General features: G+C 48.7%; 2 protein-coding genes across 3 annotated transcripts in view; one reads left to right on the top strand and one right to left on the bottom strand.

Annotated features, from left to right (window-relative positions):
- Positions 1-3,665: 3,665 nt before the first annotated feature.
- Positions 3,666-10,590, top strand: CUNH22orf31 (chromosome unknown C22orf31 homolog). Its single transcript, XM_042667663.1, is given in 4 exon segments — positions 3,666-3,728; positions 8,374-8,814; positions 10,151-10,526; positions 10,529-10,590. Coding segments are annotated over 4 exon segments (942 nt in total).
- A 5,339-nt stretch (positions 10,591-15,929) lies between these two features.
- The window catches only part of Znrf3 (zinc and ring finger 3), a 156,995-nt gene continuing 152,236 nt past the window's right edge, over positions 15,930-20,688 (bottom strand). The window contains exons 7-9 of one of the 2 annotated variants that reach the window (XM_042667655.1): positions 18,924-19,026; positions 16,872-18,584; positions 15,930-16,047 (exon numbers count right to left, since the gene is read on the bottom strand). In XM_042667655.1, coding sequence (XP_042523589.1) covers positions 16,001-16,047; positions 16,872-18,584; positions 18,924-19,026 — 1,863 coding nt within the window. In that variant the 3' untranslated portion in view covers positions 15,930-16,000. Of the gene's footprint in view, positions 16,048-16,740; positions 18,585-18,923; positions 19,027-20,688 lie in introns of those variants that run through there. The other variant, XM_042667654.1, reaches the window with a different exon arrangement.

Raw genomic sequence — 20,688 nt, 5'->3', positions numbered from 1 at the left:
GCAATAAAAATTTAAAAACAACAACAAAACAGTGCATAAAGGATGAACAAATGCAGACACTAGGCACTCATCCACTATGTTTTGTTTTGTTTTCTTTTTTGGTTTTGTTTTGGTTTTTTCTTTTGTTTTTTGGTCCCGTCCCGGGGCCTGAACTCTGGGCCTGGGCGCTGTCCCTCAGCTCTTCAGCTCAAGGTTAGCGCTCTACCACTTGAGCCACAGCACCACTTCCGTCTTTTTTCTTATGTGGTGCTGAGGAATCGAACCCAGGGCCTCATGCATGCAAGGCAAGCACTCTACCACTGAGCCACCTTCCCAGCCCCTCATCCACTATGTTGAAAATGAACTAAAATGCTGAGAGGGCAGAGGGAAAGGGTGACTTTGTCCAAAAAGAAATATACTCTTTACCTGACTTAAGTAACTGTAACCTTTTCGTATGTCACCTTTATAATAAGAATAAAAATTAAAGCCAGATGCTGGTGACTCATGCCTGTAATCTTAGCTACTCAGGAAGCTGAGATCTGAGAATCATGGTTCAAAGCTAGCCGGAGCAGGAAAGTCTGCGAGACACTTATCTCCAATAAGCTACCAGAAAACCGGAAGTAGTGCTGTGGCTCAAGTGGTAGAGCGCTAGCCTTGAGCTGAAGAGCTGAGGGGCAGCGTCCAGGCCCAGAGTTCAAGCCCTATGACTGACAAAAAATAAATAAAAAATAATAGTAATAACCAAGGCAGGGCTGGGATGTATATAGCGAAGTGTCAAAGCCCTTGTGTAGCAAGTGCAACATCCTGGGTTCAATCCCCAGTACCAAAACAGAAAAGAAAAATTATCAGTGCAAGCCACATGGATGCCTGTGGCTCACACCTGTAATCCGAGCTATTTAGGAGGCTGAGATTTAAGGATCATGGTTAGAAGTTAGCTTGGTCAGGAAAGTCCATTAGACTGTTATGTACAATTAATCACCAAAAAAGCAGGAAGCAGAGCTGTGAACTGGCTTTAAGAAAAGGAAAAAAAAAAAGTTCAACATCTAGGACCAGCACAAAACCAAAACAAAGTAACAAAAATAAAAACCGCCATGTGGAGGAAGGCCTATAGGTATCATGACAGTGTGTGTGTGTGTGTGTGTGTGTGTGTGTGTGTGTGTGTGTGTGTGTGAATCCTGAGGCTTGAACTCAGGGCCAAAGTGCTATCCCAGAGTTGTTTGTTTTGTTTATTTTTTTGCTCAAGGCTAGTTCCCAGTTCCACTTCCTGATTTTTGGTTCTTAATTGGAGATTAGAATGTCGTGGCCTTCCCTGCTCAGGCTAGCTTCACACCAAAGTCCTCAGATCTCAGCCTCCTGAGTAGCTGACAGGCATGAGCCACCGGTACCCAGCAGACAGCAGATGATTAATGTGATGTAAGACCCTTCCAAACACTGGGAGCATGTGTCACTACCCGAGTGGCACACCCATGAAATTGGCCCCGTGTACAACAGAAAGTTCCGAGGAAGCCCCTGCCCGCTCTGGCTTCTACAGTAAACATCCTCCGGCCTTCCCGCCCCGTCTTTCCTCCAGCCCAAAGCCCAGCACAGGTGATGGAAACAGTGCACAAGAGGCTAAAAATACAGCCGAGCGTGGCTAGATCATGGCTCTTAAGGGCTCAAGGTCTTTTGCTCAGTTATGTGGTCCTGGCGGCTGGCAGGGGGTCGCCTGTGATATTCATGGCAATGCTTCACGTGCCTGTTGTGTTCAGCAGCTTTATGTCATGGAAAGAGTGAAGCCATTAAACTGCAGTCCCTGAGCCTTCCCAAAGGTATAGCTGTCTGTTTGCCGGCTTTCCATCTGCCGTCAGGAGCCCCGGCCAAGGGGGTGTGATCATGATGAGGACGAATGCACACCTGTTCTGAGGACTTACTAAGTCTTGTAGTGCTTAGGGACCTGGCCCCAGCAGCCACCACCAGCCTGCAGTACACAGAGACATCACATGACCTGCTGGGTATGGTGATGTGCACCTGTCATCTCAGGTGCTCAGAGGTGTAAATAGGAGGATTGGGGTCCAGGCATAAATATGAGAGCCTGTTGGAAATATAACTAAAGCAAAAGGGGTTAGAGGATGTGGTTCAAGTGGTAAGAGTACTTGTCTAGTAAGCACAAGGCCCTGAGCTCAGAACCCTAGGACAACCAAATAGAATAAAAGAACCATGCTAACTTATCTCCTCGTATTTATAGGGACTCTGTCAACAAGCGCTTAGTAAACTGTCCAGCTCTGGGATTAGGGTGAGGAAAGATTAGCTCACAGTTAGAATTTAAGAGCACTTAATAAAAACACAATAAAAATCTCACTCGACAGCTTACTCTTTTTTCTTTTTGGTGCCAGTTCAGGGGCTTGAACTCAGGGCCTGGGCGCTGTCCCTGAGCTTTTGGCTCAAGGCTAGTACTATATCACTTGAGACACAGCTCCGCTTCCAGTTAGCTTTTTTTGAGTAGTTAATTAGAGATAAGAGTCTTGCAGAGGGGCTGGGAAGTTGGCTCAGTGGTAGAGCGCTTGCCTTGCATGCCTGAGGCCCTGGGTTCGATTCCTCAGCACCACATACGCAAAAGGAAAAAAGCCGGAAGTGGTGCTGTGGCTCAAGTGGTAGAGCGTTAGCCTTGAGCTGAAGAGCTGAGGGACAGCGCCCAGGTCCAGAGTTCAGGGCCCACGACCAGACCCAAAAAAAAAAAGTCTCGCAGACTCCTGCCTGGGCTGGCTTTGAACTATGATCCTCAGATCTCAGCCCTCTGAATAGCTAGGATCACAGGCGTGAGCCACTGGTTAAATATTTTTATATTTAAATATTAAATATTTATTCATATTTAAATATTTTATGACTAATAAATAGATTTTATGATCAATCTTTAACTGCAATATATAAGTGAGTGCAAAATAATCCCACAATAAGTATTGTGGGGTGGGGAGGTGTTAGGGATCAAACCCAGAGCCTTACATATGTTAAGTGCCACTGAGTGACACCCCTAGCATATTGTGAACATTTTATTTTATGTATTTATATGACAGGATCTCTTGATATGACCCACACTGATCTTGAATTCATGATCCTCAATTTTGCTGTTATTTTTGGTGGTACTGAGGTTTGAACTCTGGGCCTTATGTTTACTCGGTAGACGCTCTCCCACTTGAGCCACACTCCCAATTATCTCCACCTTGTGAATTCTGAGATTATAAGCATGTGCTACCATACTGACAGCCATTACTAATACCTTTTTTTTTTCTTTTTTGGTTGGTCATGGGGCTTGAACTCTGGCTTGGGCACTGTCCCTGCACTCTTCAGCTCAAGGCGAGTGCTCTTGAGCCACAGCCCCATTTCCAGTTTTCTAGTGGTTTATTGGAAATAAAAGTCTCATGGACTTTCCTGCCTGGGCTGCCTTTGAACTGAGATCCTCAGATCTCAGCCTCCTGAGTAGCTACTAACATGTGTGAGCCACTGGCGCCTAGCTTCCATTACTAATATCTTAAAGACATATGCTACACTCCTGGTTTTTCCTTTAGACTCAGTGTTGGCTCAGCACAGTATGGTTACTGATCCTGTCTCCCACATTTCTAGCTCAGTAAGCATCGAATGACAGGAAGTTCACAAGAAGCAGTAGTTTGTGGATATTCGTAAAAGAGAAAGAATGTGGTTTTTTGAACACAATGAGTGAAGATGTCGTGTGCACTTTTGGGTTGGAAATGGGCGTCATCTGTGTCCAAGATCAGGTGACAAGTGGTGGGATGAGACAGGACAACATCTTCTGAAATCCTAGACTCAAGGCAACACCCATTCAGCCCATGTTGCGCTGTGAATTGGCATCATAGTTCAGAAACCTTCAAGTTTAGCTCTTCTTTGGCATCAGGAATCTCAGATCTGTTCCCGCGTGGGCATTTAAGTTTGCTGGTTGGATGTCAAAAACATCTGAGGAAAGGAAGAACAAGAAAGTCATTAGAACTAGAAGGTAGAGCCTCCATGAGGGAAGATAAGAATTCACAGAAATGGGCTCCAAGTCTGTCTCTGAGCAATTTGTTTTGCACAAGGCTGGTGTTTCCCACTTTAAGTCACAGCTTCACTTCCGGTTTCCTGGTTTTCTGCCCAGGCTGGTTTTGAACCATGATCCTCAGATCTCATCCTCCTGAGTAGCTAGGATTACGGGTGAGAGCCCCTAGAGCTCCACTCAGGTTCCTCTTGATTGGCCAACCCTCCAAAAAAAGAATAGGAGCTAAGAGAAGAAAGAAACGAAAGAAGAAAGATTATAGGAGCTAAAAATACTAAGAGGAAGGCTTGGCTAAGCATGAAAGAAGGGCAGATGTGTGTGTAAATAGCAGCGCTGGCTCAGAGAGGGCCGGGAAACACAGCCCCTAATGATGGATGGAAAATAAAGGGTATTTAGATTGCCCTCAGCAGAATGAAAGTTAAAAACATCAAATGGGACAGCAAGCCTCCTCGTGGCAAATGGAGGCCATACTGCCTCAACCTTACATTTTGCTTCACATGTTGACATCAAAAGATGGAGGTTTCAGGACCCTGGGCCAAAGAAGTCATCTATCCAGCCCAGTGTTATAACTGTAATAAGATGTTTAGTTACCTCCCTCGAGCCTAGCTACTTCCCTCTTCATAGCCACAGTTTCCCACTGCCATCTAAGGCAACATGGAATGTTCCAGAACACTCCAACAACCAAGTAAGAAGAGCAGTGGCTTATATATCTCCTCCATGAGGCTAAATATGTAGTGAAGATGACTTACAGGACCCGCATGAAGCTTAGTGGTAGAGGACTTGCCTAGCGTATGGGGGCCTTGAGTTCAATCCCCAGAACAGAAAGATGGGAGGAGCACAAAGAGAAGGGGGGAGGGGTGGTAATAAGGGAGAGGGGAAGGGAAAGGAAGGAAAGAGGAAGCAAGAGAAAATAAAGAGAGGAGAGGTAAGAAGGCGAGGAGAGGAGGAAAGGGGAGGAGCAACAAGCAACACGTGCCTCAGTTTCCTTATCTGTGAAGGTGTGGCCACGTCCAGCTTCTTGGCAATTGATTGTGGAGTTTCACAACCTTTCTTGGTTGGGCTGGCTTTGAACTGCAATCCTCAGATTTCAGCCTCTTGAGTAGTTAAGATTACAGGCATGAGCCACTGGTGCCTGGCCAGATGTATTTCTTAATTAAGTCTAGACTAAAGGCAGAAAGCTCAGTGATATTTTTCTTTCTCATTCTTTTGTGGGTGCTGACTGTGACCTAGAATCATGCCAGCTATACCCTGGGCACGATCCTGCTCCATTCTCACAATGATGCTCAAGTAGATGCTGTTATGTAACTGAGGTTTAAGGTTGGTGCTGGTGGCTTACGCCTGTAATCCTAGCTACTCAGGAGGCTCAGTTCTGAGGATTGCAGTTCAAAGCCAGCTGGGGCAGGAAAATCTGTAAGACTTTTTTTTTTGTCGGTCATGGGGCTTGAACCCTGGGCCTGGGCACTGTCCCTCAGCTCTTCAGCTCAAGGCTAGTGCTCTACCACTTGAGCCACAGCACCACTTCCAGTTTTCTGGTGGTTTATTGGGATAAGCATTTCATAACTTTTACTGCCTGGGCTGGCTTTGAATCACGATCCTCAGATCTCAGCCTGCTGAGTGGCTAGGATTACAGGTGTGAGCCACCGGCGGCCAGCTGGTAAGACTCATCGCCAGTTAACCACCAGAAAACCATAAGTGGCTCTGTGGCTCAAGTGGTAGCGCACCAACCTTGACCAAAAAAAAAAAAAAAGCTAAAAGATACTTCCCAAGCCTCAACTTCAAGTCCCAGTACTGGCACCAAAAAAGAAAATTGGGGTTCAGAGATATGAATCCCTTGTCTGGGGAGAGATGGGTCTGCCATGCCGTCCTAGCCCGGGGGAGATAGGTGGGAACTGGTCCCAGCGCTGGTGACTGAGGAGGGGACGATCACAGCCTGCCTGTGGCCGTCTGGCTGGTAGAGCCCAGCCTTCGTTGGTTACGAGACTTGGGGCCTGTGGGTAGAGCAGCAAATGTACCCACCCCCATGGGACTGTGTGGTCTTGATGCTTGACCAGGTATTGCTGACTCACAACTGTAAATCCTGGCTCTTCAGGAGGCTGAGACCTCAGAACCACTCAGGTTTGAAGCCAACCTGGCTTGAGTGGACAAATCTAAGAGCCTTTTTATTGTTGTTGTTGTCAGTTGTGGGGCTTGAACTCTGAGCCTGGCCGCTGTCCCTGCACTCTTCTCAAGTGGGCGCTCTTCCCCTTGAGCCACAGCGCCACTTCTGATTTTCTAGTAGTTTATTGGAGATCAGAGTCTCATGTACTTTTCTGCCCGGGCTGGCTTTGAACTGTGATCCTCAGATCTCATCTCCTGAGTAGCTAGGATTACAGGTGTGAGTCACTGGCGCCCAGCTTCTAAGAGACTCAACTCCAGTGGACCAGCAAAATGTTGGAAGTAGAAGTGTGGCTCAAGAATGCTTTACAAGAATGCTTGTCTGTCCAGTTTCTAGACATTCGCGAACCTTTCCCAAAGACAAACCTTTCCCAGTGCTCTGCTCTAACATTGACCCACCTCTGGCAAGGCAAGGCCAGGCCAGGCCTGGAGGCTGAATGGGTGGCATTGTCTTCCCAAATGTCTGTGGGTCCAGATGCCATGGGCCGGGAGCTGCTTCTTCTAACACTGTGTAGCCTGCAGTGCGGCAGCCTGCAGACTTTGATTCATCCCAGGGATAATACTCAAAAATTCAAACAGGCAACACATGCGATTCCAGGAGTCTCTGCCAGACTCAGACTCTGTTTTTCCATCATTTCACTCTCCTTCCCCGCCCCCCCCCCCCATCCCCCGTCTTGAGGACTCCTCCTTTGGCATTTTGTGTATGAAAAAAAAAATCAAAACCACCAACAGGACCAGCACCTGATAAGGAGCCGGCATTGCCCAAGAGTTCCCAGGAAGAGGCGTCTTTGTTCTCGGTTCAAACTCTTGACACTGCTCACAGCTCTAATTACTGCATTTGCCATGGGATGTAAAATAAAACCACATTCCAGATACAGTGTAGGCTCTCTGGGAGAGACACACAAGGAGAGGTGCCCAGGGCTGCAGGAACGTGTTCTTTCCTTTCTAGTCCCCAACCTTGGCAGCTATTCTGAAATGTAACAGTACCTTCTTTATGTGTGTGTGGAGGAGACAACCTTTTGCCTGTGTAGGGTGCATCATGCTACCTGTCCCCACAGATCTGGCCTGTGTATTGATGATGTTTTATACAAAGCATGCTTCTTAAGAACATTGGGATCTTCACCCAAGCCATGTTTTGCGGGGCGAAGGGGATAAATGAGGACTCAAAATTCTTGAGGCTATGAGCAAACCAGATAGAACTTTTCCCAATATAATTTAACTATAAAACCTGATGATGTAATACCTACCCACACCCACATCACAAACCAAAGTGACATCACAAATGCTAGAGATAATGGCTCAAAACCGCTTGCCTGGGAGCCAAAATCTAAACAAACTATTTGCCCATACATGACTGAGGCAGAGACAGATAGGTGATTAGAAATACTCAAAACAAAAAGAGAAAGAGACAAAGAAAAAAATATATATTATAGTTCTTCCCCTACTAAGCTAGCTAAAAATAAAATTTAAGGCAACTGAAATATGGTAAGGTGATTTTATGTTCTTTTTTATAGTTGACATTTCTTAGAAAGCCAGGTCTCTCTATGGGATTCTCATCTACGCAGATTGTTTTTCTTGTTTGTGGCTAGTCCTCGGAAGTGTAACTTTTGCCTTTTACGGGCCCTAGAGTATATTTCCCTGCTTAGTGGCTTTTCCTGGCTCATGAGAGTCTGGTTAAGAGGTGTTTTCAGGGTTTGGCAGGCCTTACCTGCTGTCATTTCAGTGTGGCAGTGCGGTTGAGCTGTGATTTCAGCTTACATAGAAGTCTTGAGTGGCCTTCCCCCTATTCCTTTCCTATCATAGGCTTTTCTTCCCAGGAGACAGAAAGCATCTTCTGATCCCAGTAATTCCTCTGTGACCCCTACCTGCCTGCCCTGGCATGTTTGGAGAGCTTGAATATCACTGTAACCTGATAGTTCTTACCAGTAGTACGAGGGCTTGAACTTACGGTCCTTGAGCTCTTCCTTAGCCTTTTCCATCAAGGCTGGCACTCTACCACTTGAGCCACAGCTCCACTTCTGCCTTTTTGCTGGTTAATTGGAGATAAGAGTCTCTCAGCTTTGCCTGCCTAGGCTGGCTGTGAACTGTCATCCTCAGATCTCAGCCTCCTGAAGATGTTCATATTAGGTCTCTTAAGTAGACTTTCTAGTTTCTAGTTGAGAATTGGTGGGTTTTTTTGTTTTGTTTTAAATTCCTTTCCCTTCCACTTATAATTCCAGCACCTGGTCTATGTGAGACGAGACCCCAATATCCCCACCTATGGACTCCGACGGTCCATCTTACTGAACACCAGGCTTCAGGACTGCTATGTGGTCTCACCAGCTCTCACCAACATCTGGACAGCCAGAACATGTGCAAAGCAGATCAAGGTCCCAGAACCAGGTCCCAGCACCTCTTGCTGGGAAGTGGTAAAGAATCCACTAATTGCCAGTTCATTTTCTCTGGTTAAGCTTGTGCTCAGACGGCGACTGAAGGGTAGATGCTGCCCGGTACCTTCCACATTTGGAGAAGCAAAATCCTCGAAGAGATTGAAGCCCAGGGATAAATCAATGATGAACGCCACCCAGAGAGCCAGGATAAGAAACTCCATCCATTCCAAGAGCAATCGGCCAGCCGGGCAGCCCCTGGGTTCACCTGGGCCCTGGAGGCTCACAGGAGAGGTAGACAAGGGTCAGAGGTGGAGAAAATGGGATGGGTGGGGAGAGGGGACTTACATTTCAAGAGAAGGAAATCCTAACGTTGAAAATAGGATTGGGGCCCAGTGCTGGTAGCTCATGCCTATAATCCTAGCTACTCAGGATGATGAGATCTAAGGATCCAGGTTCGAAGCCAGCCCAGGCAAAAAAGTCCTGTGACACTCTTAGCTCCAATTAGGCACCAAAATAAAAGCTGGAAATAGAGTTGTGGTTCCAGTGGTAGAGCACTAGCCCTGAGCAAAAAAGTTCAGGGAGGGCTGGGAAGGTGGCTCAGTGGTAGAGCACTTGCCTTGCATGCATGAGGCCCTGGGTCCGATTCCTCAGCACCACATAAGCAGAAAAAAAAAATCTGGAAGTGGCATTGTGGCTCAAGTGGTAGAGTGTTAGCCTTGAGCTGAAGAGCTGAGGGACAGCGCCCAGGCCCAGAGTTCAGGCCCATGACCAGACCCCAAAAAACAAAACAAAACTCAAAGAGGGCTGGGAATATGGCACGCATGAAGCACATAAGCAGAAAAAGCTGGAAATGGTGCTGTGGCTCAAGAGGTAGAGCCCAGGCCCTGAGTTCAAACCCCAGGACTGACAAAAAAAACAAAAACAAAAACAAAAAAGTTCAGGGACAGCACTCAGGCCCTGAGTTTGAGCCATAGGACTGGCACCAAACACTTCCTTCCCCCCAACCAAACCCTAAATTGGGGTGGGAGAGATACGGTAATACATACTCACATACATGTAGAAAGCAGCCCTAGTAAGTTATAGCTTTGGCTGTGAACTTGGTAAACAAAGGCCTGGTCACCATGGTGTACTACAGAAGAGCTGTATGAGCCTTGGAAGCTGTTCGGGTTCAACTCTGGCTATAATTGAGGATGATCTTGGGTTTCACTTCTTTGCCTTGATTATATCATAAAAATGGAGAGATAATGGCCCTGCCCTTAAAGAGCTTCTTGAAGATTAAATGAGTCAATACACACAAAGGGCTTTTGAACAGAGCTTGACACACAATAATTAGGATCCCGCATGGCATTCAACAGAGGACAGCTGTGGTTATTAACCTTCTAGCTGTGTGGCCTTGGGCAAGCCAATCCCAAGTTCCAGGCTTTTCACACTGTCTCCTACTGACCTTGTAAGCTTTCTGAACTCACTCGGCGGTGCACATAGAAAGACTCAGTCATAAACTAGGACATGATAGACGAATGTTGCTTGTTGCCTGTCACCAAGACTCTGAGACACAAATCTCAGATTAATTATTTTGCGCTCCCTTCTCAAGTTTTAGCTTTGACTTCTCTGCTTTCTTCCTGGCTAGAGTAAAGAAAGTTCAAAGGAGAAAAAAGGAACAGTGTGCCAAGATTTTGAGGACAGATATGCTGAACATGTGGCTACCACCCAAGCACTAGCCCAGGACAGTGGGATGGCAGCCTGGAAGGGCCAAACACTGCTTACCAAAGCTCCAAAGAGACGGCAGTTGTTGGAGGACACACCAACCATCCACGGGCTCCCCACCGAGGGTTACCAGGCGCTGTACCAAGCTGTGGTGGAGCCTATGTTGTGGAACCCTTCAGGAACTCCCAAGAGGTACAGCCTGGAGCTGGGCAAGGCCATTAAACAAAAGCTCTGGGAAGCTCTGTGCAGTCAGGCTGCCGTTCTTGAAGGCACTCAGAGGGACCCGCTGCCGGGCAGGAAGTGGCTGGTGTCCATGAGGAGCCTGTGCCCAAGAAATAGCCCAAGCTAAAGAGCGGACGCTAACAAGAACGCACACGGTTAGGTATTCTCTGTTAGATGTCTGAAAAATAAACACCACTTTGCACTTTTCACACAATCTTAGCATGCTCTACGTATTCTCGACCACTGTCCCTGGGGAAGGAGACAGCCATGTGCTTTACTCAAAATGAAGTTCTCTCTGGATTTACTGTTGGTAGGTGGTTGGGTTTGATCTCAGGGCCCGGGTGCTGTCCCTGAGTTCTTTCAGTTCTTTTGATTCACCTGGTCTGACAGAGAATTTCCTTGCTAGCATCTTACATCTTGAGCAGAAAATTAGTTCATTGTCCAAAGCAGTGCATGAAGCAGCCTGGAGGACTTCTATGTACATAGAAGAAAGCTGACACGAAGCATGAGACCTTTCTGGCCATCACACAGCATTTTATAAAGAAGGGATGTGGTACAACAGTCCCAGGAATGAGATAAATACTGTTTGCGAATTGGCCTAGGAATATAGCCCTAGAGGTCTCAGAAGTTTTTTTTTTTTTTTTGGGTCCGGTTGTGGGGCCTGAACTCTGGGCCTGGGCGCTGTCCCTCAGCTCTTCAGCTCAAGGCTAGCGCTCTACCACTTGAGCCACAGCACTACTTCCGGCTTTTTTCTTTTTGCTTATGTGGTGCTGGGGAATCGAACCCAGGGCCTCATGCATTGCAAGGCAAGCGCTCTACCACTGAGCCACCTTCCCAGCCCACAAGTTTTATTTTTTAATTTCACTTTTTTTTTTGTCTTGTCAGTCGTGGGGCTTGAACTCTGGGCCTAGGCACTGTCCCTCAGCTCAAGGCTAGCACTCTATCACTTGAGCCACAGCACCACTTCCAGTTTTCTGAGTGGTTTATTGGAGATAAGAGATTCACGGACTTTCCTACCTGGGCTGGCTTTGAATTGCAATCCTCAGGTCTCAGCTTCCTGAGTAGCTGGGATTCCAGGTGTGAGCCACCAGAGCCTGGCTTCCTGATCTCTTTTCTTCAAGGCCAGCACCACTTTGAGCCACAGATCTACTTCTAGTTTTCTGGTGGTTCATAGGAGATGTGTCTCACAGTCTTTCTTGCCTGGACTGGCTTTGAATCTTGATCCTCAAATCTCAGCCTCCTGAGTAGCTAGGGTTATAGGCCTGAAACACTGGTGCCTGGCTTATAATTTCTTCTTTTTTTTTTCTTTGAGTCTATGTTTAAAAGTTGGGGGAGAGGGAGTTTCCATTATGTTGTGCCGGCTAGTCTGGAACTCCTGGGTTTGAGTGATCTTTCTATTTCAGCATTCTAACTAGCGGGGACTACAGGTATGTCACTCTGCTTGGCACATGGTTAGGTAATTTTGAGGGCTAGATGCTTGGAGATGTTTTACCAGGCAGGAAAAGACCTAGCAGATGAAAACAGTGGTTTATATACAAATTGTTTCTGATTTAAAAAAAAAGACAGTCAAGGTTCCTGGTCATTTGTTACTACTTTCCCCAGCTCTTTCCACCAAAACTCAGCAGAAAGCCCCACGCCTGCGCTCTAATATAGGAGGAGGTAAGTGGACATTCCCACATGCTAGCTGAAGTTCCAAGCAGTGGCAAGCAACTTCATTGAATCTGAAGAGCTTCATCAAACAGAGCAAAGACAACATATAATACATACTTGATAAAATTGTATTTTTTTTACAGTCATTTGTACAATTTGTTACAAAACCATAGAAGACTACAACTTGTTTTAAATCATTTTTGGTCTGCAAATAGGTAAAATCTGTGTGCAATTATCATGTATTTACAGGGCCTTGTGTTAGTCATTTTCAATGATTATTCCAACAATGTCACACTCTCAACATAAGACATGGCTTAAGATAAATATATTAGTAAATAAATATTCTGAGAACATATTTCCATAAATGAAATGTGCTGCTATACATATACAGAATATACATAAGTTGTTTTCTAGCTTTTAAAACATTTTTTAAAAAATGGTAATGTTGGAAAAGAAAGAGCCCTTAGACCATTTTATTACAAAAATCTTTACAGCAAAGTCTTTACAAAATCTCTTTTAAGTGCTGTGGGAAAACTTTAAAAAAAAAAAACAAATACAAGAAGTTTTAAAATAGTGCCTTGTTAGACCATCACAATAGTTTTATATAAAGAATAGAAAAAGGCAGTTCTGTTTCAAAGACAATCTTCTTGGTTAGTAATTATTTTTTTAGACCTCATTTTGAAAGCATTAGTCCTGGGTGAACCTTGAGACCAGAAGCACATAGGGAGGGTCTGAGCCTGGGACCGCATGGGGAACTTAATACATGGCTTCAGCTTGAAGGAGTGGGAAAGGGGCTGAGAGTTAAAGCCAGTTTAGGGATGGGAATGTGGCTTAGTGGTAGTGTGCTTGCCTAGCATGCATGAGGCCCTGGGTTCAATTCCTCAGTGCCACATAGACAACAAAATAATAATAATAGTAAAAAATAAAGCCAGTTTAGTGAGGCTGTGTCCACAAAGAGGTATGTTGTTGGTTAGAATGCCCAAACTGCCATTTTCCGCAGGTTCAAGAAGTCTGCAGTTTAAAGGGCTGTCTTACTCTCAGAGTTGGGCCCCAAAACCTCATCCTAGTAACACTCAGAATGGAAGATGGGGTGGTTCTTATGAGAAGTGGGAGGTTCCATTTCCACGGCTACATCACAACTCACCAGAGTCCACTGAAAAAAGATATCTGTCTTACTGGAGTCTTAGAACTTCCTAGTAGGTATTCATTTTCATGGTGACAAAAAAAGGTAGTTGGTTATAGTATTCTGAAAACCTCTCCGAATAAGACAACAAAAAGAGGGTTGTTTAAATTTTTAAAGTTTCATTTTTGTTCCTACCTACCACTCAAACTATAAAAACATGCCTTCTGTTATCTGAAGCGATCATTCTTTTAGGTGAAAACTGGAAGCATGTGTATTTGAATCAGTTCAGTGGCAGCCAAATTCTCTACTTAATGCTTAAGGCTACAAAGTGGTTTTTCCACATAGGACTATACAGAATGCAAGTTTAGAGATATGTTCTAGACATTACAGTATACTAGGTATTCAAAGACATTAAAGAAGAAAGCAAGCAAAACCACAAATAACAACAACAAAAAAATCTCAGTAAGAAGTTGCTTTTTGCAACTTAAAAACCATTACATCAGCCAGGTTCCAATGGCTCATGCCTATAATCCTATTTTGGAGGTTGAGATCTGATGACTGCCACTTAAAGCCAGCCTGGGCAGGAGTCTGTGACATTATCTCTAAACACACACACACACACACACACACACACACACACACACACACACACACACACAGCCATATCCTCCCCATTTCCTATAGTAATGCAAGCTGTTATCCCTAGTAGCAGAGGCTGCTAGCAGCTGAGGTGCTTTTCACACTCAACCAACAGGTTTGTCAGGCGCAGCCTGGGAAGGCAGCACAGATGGGACTGTACAAATCCCACCACAGACTTCCTAAACGGCAAATGGCTGGATCATTTGATGCTGGTATTTCTTTGTATTAAATGCTGGTTAGAAATAAGCAAATTGCCTTGTCATAGGCTGGGATTTTAAAGAACAAAGTATTCTGATACAGTGCGATTCTCTCTTCAAACACTCTGGGTGACTTCCTGTGAGCCAGACTGGAAGAGGGGTCAGCAGTCTCCAGACCCTATTTTCCACGTACAGACAGTCAGGCCCGGAGGATCCTATTCTATAAAAGAGCTGTGAAGAGCCATGAGCCCCAATTCTTTCAGATGACAACAAATACCTGGTAAATGAATAAAAGTGACCAGAAAAAGCAAATACAAGGGCTAATCTGATTGTGTCCTATAAAAATATATGATATCTCTATATATCATATATAGATATGAATGAATAAAAGAACAAGGGCTACACTGGACAAGGATGACAATCCCTGATCTGAAATAGTTTTAAATAGATTCTCTCTCCCTTTTAGAAATGAAACATTAAAAAAAAAAAAACACCAAAAAAGATTTGTTTGCATTTTTTAAAACTTTCCCTTCCCCTTATTAAAAAAAAAAAGCTGGAAAAATACATAAACACCTACCCTTTGGGTCTAAACTGATAGTCTCCCTTGTCTCATGGAAAATCAATACATAATAGTGCATTAGGCAGACAGATAGTAGACGTTTGCAGGTGAGATGAGCAATTTCAGCTCTGAGGCTGAACAACCCTGAAGCGTGCTTCTGTGAAGAAAAGGGATGGGAGGTGTATCATTGAACTAAGCTCAGTGCACCCCCCCCCCGGGGTGGGGGGTCCCCAGCATGTGACCCCAGGAAGGCAGCCCCAGGAAGCAGCAGCAGAGGGGTGGGGCTACCCCCACACAGACACCTATGCACCCCAGGCCTCTCTGTCCCTCCTCCAAAGGGTGGGGTGCTGCTGGGTGAGCAGAGCCCTCTTTCCCAGCCTCATCAGACACCAGGCCACAAAACTACATTCCTCCTGGGTGTCTGCTCCGCACGCCCTGTGCCCAGCCATCCCTGCAGCCAGAGGCAGGAAAGCCCTTCATATTTTTGCTAAAGGATTCCAAAGTGGGGACTAGAGATGAAAGAGCTTCGTTTTCCTTGTCCAAGGAGCCAGAGTAAAGAAACCCAGGAACACTGACTGCCCTTGCTAGGATTTGGACCACTGCCGAGACAGGACTGTGAGCTCTTGTGGCACTGACTTGGAATGATGGTCCAAATGGACAGGTTGAGGATACTGGGCAGATGGGTCACGTGGGCTCCCCCGGAACCGCAGACTCGGCTTGCTCCTAGCCATTTCCATCCACGTCTAAAGGCTGGAGAGGTCTGGCTTCTGTTTGGGATGTTTGGACTTGCCACGAGGAGGAGAGGCAGCTTTGCGTCACCCCTCGGTTTGTACCCATATAAGCTAGCTTGACTTCAAGTTTCTGGTTCATTTCTAAGGCAGGTGTAGCCCTGAGCATTTCAAAGGCCTGAGCTCCCTCCTGGGAGACCACAGTATCTACACATGACGTGGTTCATTTAATGCAGCAGTGATTTTTTTTCTCTTTTTCAGCAAAAGTTGGTGGTTAGGGTTCTTTTAAAATATATATATTTAAATAACTTTTTACATTTACATATAATATCTTAAACAAAACAACAAACAAGCAGAGAACTCAATCCCACACACCTCGGAACCCCAAGCACACACTTTACAAAACAGAAGAGTAACAGGTTATCAGAAGAGGGGAAGGGCTGGAGAGTTTGTCTGTTGGGTTATTAATGGGCCAGGGAGGGAGGAGGGTCTGCCACAGGTGGCTCACATTTTGGGTTGAGGAGGGCTCTTTATTACCACTTTTTATGTGTTTATCAAAGCTAAAAAAAAAGTTTTGTTTTTTGTTTTTCTTGAGTGAAGTCCGTTTGGAGTCTCCATACAGTTCCCAATTTCCAGGTAAGAGTCTCTTCTAAGCTCAGGCCCTTGTGCTGCTGCTGCCGCTGCCAGGGCGAGACCCTGGTCCTGGGAGGAAAGAGAGAGCAACCATTAGGGAAGAAGCCCTTGGGTGTCATGGAGACGCTGTATGAGAGCAATGCCAGTGCCTAGTGGGCGTCAGGCACGGCTGCAGTGCCGGGAGAGGAGGGAAGGCCCCACCCCACCCCCACCCAGCTTGCAGCTTACCCTCAGGTGATAACCTCAGCCGAGGATGACTTAGGAAGTAACAGAGGGGTAAGAATGAACTGGGTGGGAGCTGGAAGGTCCCAGGCCGAGATCAGGTATGGAAAAGCAGGGGAGACTTGGAGGCTGGAAGGGGCCTGCCTGGCATGTGGGAGGAACAGGCCACAGGCTAAAGCGGCAAGCAAGGAGAGTGGGCCGGGCACTGGGCCAGATCAGAAGTGGGTGGCTACGTTGTTCTTCCTCCTGGGGTTCAGTGGTTCACATTTTTAAGATGCTAAAGGTCATGAATGGCAAGTTCTTGAAGGGCTTTCTAGTATGAAGGTGTGACCTAACGTTTCAAAACAGGCTGCTCGGCCTCCCACGAACAGAAGGCAAGAGCAGCCACGGGGGACACACTGGAAGGCTCCTTCCGCCTCTGCCCTGCACAAAAGCAGGGCTGGGCATGGAGACGCAGGGGTGCATATGGGAGGGCTGCCGTGGATGCCATGGGGTAGGGTGCTTGCTGGGTATTTGGGGGAGATGGGAACAGGGGTTTGGAGCTTGTAGCCACCCCTCAGGAACAGGTCATGTTTAAGCCAAGGGCAGAGAGGAGTCACCCAGAAAAGGCTCAAGGAGAAGAGGAGCATCACAGAATGGCTGCTCTGGCCTACGCCACCTCCTGCTCTCACCTGCAGCCTCAGTGGCCAAGGCGCTGGACTCCTGAGTGTCTTGGGTGGCACTGGTGAGCCTGGGCCTGGGGGCGCCAGCCTCCTCTGGTGGGCAGCCAGGCTGCAGCAGCACCTCGGCCTGGTAGCATGGAGCCCGCTCCTCTTCCTGGGTGTAGCGCCGTGGGGTGTCCAGGCCCAGCACCCCGCTCCAGGGGCCAAGGCTGTGGGTCCCCTGACAGTCTGGGGACAGGCCCATGTCGCAGCCTACATCCTCAGGAATGATGGGGATGCGCTGGCTCAGGTCCTGGGCCCCTGGGTAGCAGCTGGGTGGGGGTTCCTCCGCCAGGGTGTACTGCACACTCACCGCGTAGTCCCCGCCCCCGCCACGGGCCACCTGCTTCTCTTCATAGAAGCAGCAGGGCAGGCCCTCGTACTGCACCTCGTCTGTCCTGGGCAAATGGTCGGCGTGCAGGCTGTACACGCCCTGCGAGCTCCCTGGTTGCACGTCCCCACCCGCGGGGCCGCAGCCATCGTGGAGTGGGGAGCCCAGGAACAAGGGGCCGCCACCCCCAGCTGTCCCTGCCCCGGGCCCCAGTGGAGAGGACTGAGGCTCACAGCAGCAGGCACACGATGACCCCTCCCAGCCCCCCTTCCAGGTCCTCCTGAGTTCCAGAGCGGCCCCAGGAGAAGCCTCCAGCCCCACTTCTGAGGTAGAGCTATTGGGCCCCCGGTGCTCCAGCGAGGAGTTGCTGCTGTAATTCATCTCCAGGCTGCAGGTGGACAGCTGGTCCCCCGAGGGAGAGGCCGGGCCGGGCCACAGCTCGCCCTGCCCAGCGCTGTGGCCAGGGACGACCTGGAGTTCCTCAGGTGGGGGGGAGCCCTCAAGGTGCACAGCAGGCCCTCGGCCTGAGCCCCCCGCCTCACTGGTGTGACAGGGGCTCCGGCTGCGGTAGATGAAGGGGTCGTAGTCGCTGCTGAGGGAGCTGCGGAAGGTGGAGCAGCTGCCGTACACGCCCTGGTTGCTCACCTCGGTGCAGTCCACCACGGAGTCACTGGATGAGCAGTGGCACTGGCCCGAGCTGCTGCTGCTGCTGCTGTCGCTGCCCGGGCAGTCAGCCAGGTAGCCGCTGCACACGGAGCGGTGGCCGTGGTAGCAGCTGAAGCTGGACGTGCTGCCACTGTCCAGGTGAGTGGCCGGGGCCATGTGCACCACGGTGGGGAAGAGCAGGCCGCCGCTGCCGCCGCCTGGTGGGAAGGGCCGGGCCGGGCCCCTGGGCGCGAGGCTGGGTGGGGGCTGGCCCTCCTGATCTGGGTAGCTGAGGCCCTGGAAGTAGTAGTGTTGGTACATGGTCTCGTATTGGGAGAAGCAAGCTGCCTTGGAGAAGCTGCGGCCATTGAACTTGGGCCTGCGGAAGGGGTGGGCCGGCGAGTAGGCCCGGTGCTCCAGGCCGCACCGGTGAGTGGCCAGGGTGTGGTCCAGGTGCAGGGGTGGGTAGCCACGGACATAAGCAGGGGTCTGCGGGGAGTAGAGGCTCTGCTCCGCGTGCCGGTCCATGGTCAGCAGCGTGACAGGGTTCCCGTGGGAGTCCATGCTTGTCCTCGTAGGGTAGGCTGGGATGGCGTTGGTCCTGTGCACGCGGCCGGGATAGTGTACCGGCAAGGTGACCCTCGGCTGCCGGCTGCGGGCCAGGTTGCTCGTCTCCACACACAGGGCCCCCGGGTTTCCCTTTTGCTCTGGGAGAAGTGGAGGGAACAAAGTTAAGGCTGAAGCAACAAGCTGGGCCACTAGCCAGGGTGTGTGTCCTCATCTCCCCCCTCCCCGCCCCATCCGAAGCCATCTCCACGCCTGGCTGTCAGCTCCCTGGGGCTCTGCCCGGTGACAGCACCAGGGAGTGGACAGAGCCATGTGGTCTCAAACATGAGACTGTCCTGCCCCCATCCTGTCACGGTGACACGACGCTGCTGCGTACTCATCTCTGTGGTCCCACGGGGACACACCCATGTCTGGGCTGGGGTACACGTCAGTACTGCCACCTACTAAGGAGACTGGTGAGGCCGGGTCACGGCTGTTACCTATGATGTTGTGCCGACAGTGGGGGCAGGTGTGGTGCTGCAGCAGCCATGGGTCCACACACTTCCTGTGAAAGCGGTGAGTACAGGGGATGACGCGCAGCTCCTGCGGAGGGGGAGGGGGAGAGGGGACACAGGCTATCGGAGGGCACAGGGCGGGGGTGGAGGTAGGGGAGGCAGCCTTGCCCTTACATCTTTCATAGATGCTTTCTCCTGGGAGGCCTAGCGTAGCCTGTGGAACCCACTCTCCACGCTGCTGCCTTCCTGCCAGCTTTGCCTCTTAGTTGTGTTAAAGGTTTGGTCCTGGCTGGGTGCTGGGAGGTAGGGCGTGGTGGGACGTTTTTGGATTCTTGGGGACATGATTTGGAAGGGGAGTGTCAAGGGATCCTGCCTGGGCTCCTTTCTCCTTTTTAAACGTTCTTGGTGCTGGTCTTGGAGCTTGAATTCAGGGCCTGGACACTGTCCCTGAGCTTCTTTTACTCAAGGCTAGCACTCTACCACTTGAGCCACAGCTCCATTTCCTTTTTCTTTTCTTTTGGTAGCTTATTGGAGATAAGAGTCTCACAGACTTTCTGCCTGGGATGGTTTCAAAGATTACAGGTGTGAACCATCCAGCCCTCCTCCTCTTTTGCTTTTGCTTTTTTAGTGGCACCAGGGTTTGAACTGAGGGGCTCACCAATGTTCTATCAGTTGAGCCCCTTTGTGGTGCCCTGTTAACAAGCTGAGCAGTCCTACTCAGCCACGCGCTCCTCCCATCATGTGCTACTCACGAGAGGTTCCATAAAATGGGCCAACTGATTGAGAGCTAAATTCTCTAAAACTGTGAACCTGCAGAAACCTTTTCTCTTTCTAAGTTGACCATCTCAAGCATTTGCTACAGTAATGGAAAACAAACAATTTCTACTATCCTCTTCACCTCTAGCTACTGGTCTGCTCCAGCCCGAGGCAGGAACCCTGGATGGTTTCTTGGGAGAAGAAAGCTGCCTACCCATCTGCTCCAACCTCATTCTTCCCTCAGTGTTAAAAGGGCAGAAGCGCAGGGGCATCGACTCCTCTCCTGGAGTTGGGGCACATGCACACCCCTTGTGCCACCTGGGCCTGGCAGAGAGGCCTGGGAACAATCAAGACCCCCAAACGAGGACAAGGAGAAAGGTAGATATCTAACATCTAGGACTTGTGACTGGTGACATGCGCGGAAGGGGAGGAACAGAATCCTAGGCCCCACTGTCACTGGACCCTAACTCTTACCATGGAGCACTTGGTTTCTAAGTAAAGCAGCTGCATGAAGAGACTGTGACAGGGTTTTCAGGGATAGAACCACCTCCAGAGCTACTGGGCTAAGCATCCTCCATGTTTACTAATTTTACCTTTTTTTTTTTTTTGGGGGGGGGGAGTCAGTTGTGGGGCCTGAACTCTGAGCCTAGGCGCTGTCCCTCAGCTCTTCAGCTCAAGGCTACTGCTCTACCACTTGAGCCATAGTGCCACTTCCGACTTTTTTCTTTTTGTTTATGTGTTTCTGAGGAATCGAACCCAGGGCCTCAGAGGCATGCAAGGCAAGCGCTCTACCACTGAGCCACCTTCCCAGCCCCTAATTTTACTTTTGTCTTCCCATTTTCTAACTAGTCTGACACAGTGCTTCTGCCTGACCAAGTGCCAAGGCTGACATGAGTTCCCTCACATAACCTGTGTGGCCAGCTAGAACACTGGTCAGTCCTGGGCTGCATGGCATAGCCACTACAGGGAATGAAGCCTGTAGTACAAATCTGCA

The sequence above is a fragment of the Dipodomys spectabilis genome, unplaced genomic scaffold (genome assembly GCF_019054845.1).
Source record: "Dipodomys spectabilis isolate Male_0828 unplaced genomic scaffold, ASM1905484v1 ptg000416l, whole genome shotgun sequence".
Lineage (NCBI taxonomy): Eukaryota > Metazoa > Chordata > Mammalia > Rodentia > Heteromyidae > Dipodomys > Dipodomys spectabilis.
The sequence above is the reverse complement of the archived record's forward strand: the minus strand, read 5'-3'. Positions and strand labels throughout refer to the sequence as shown.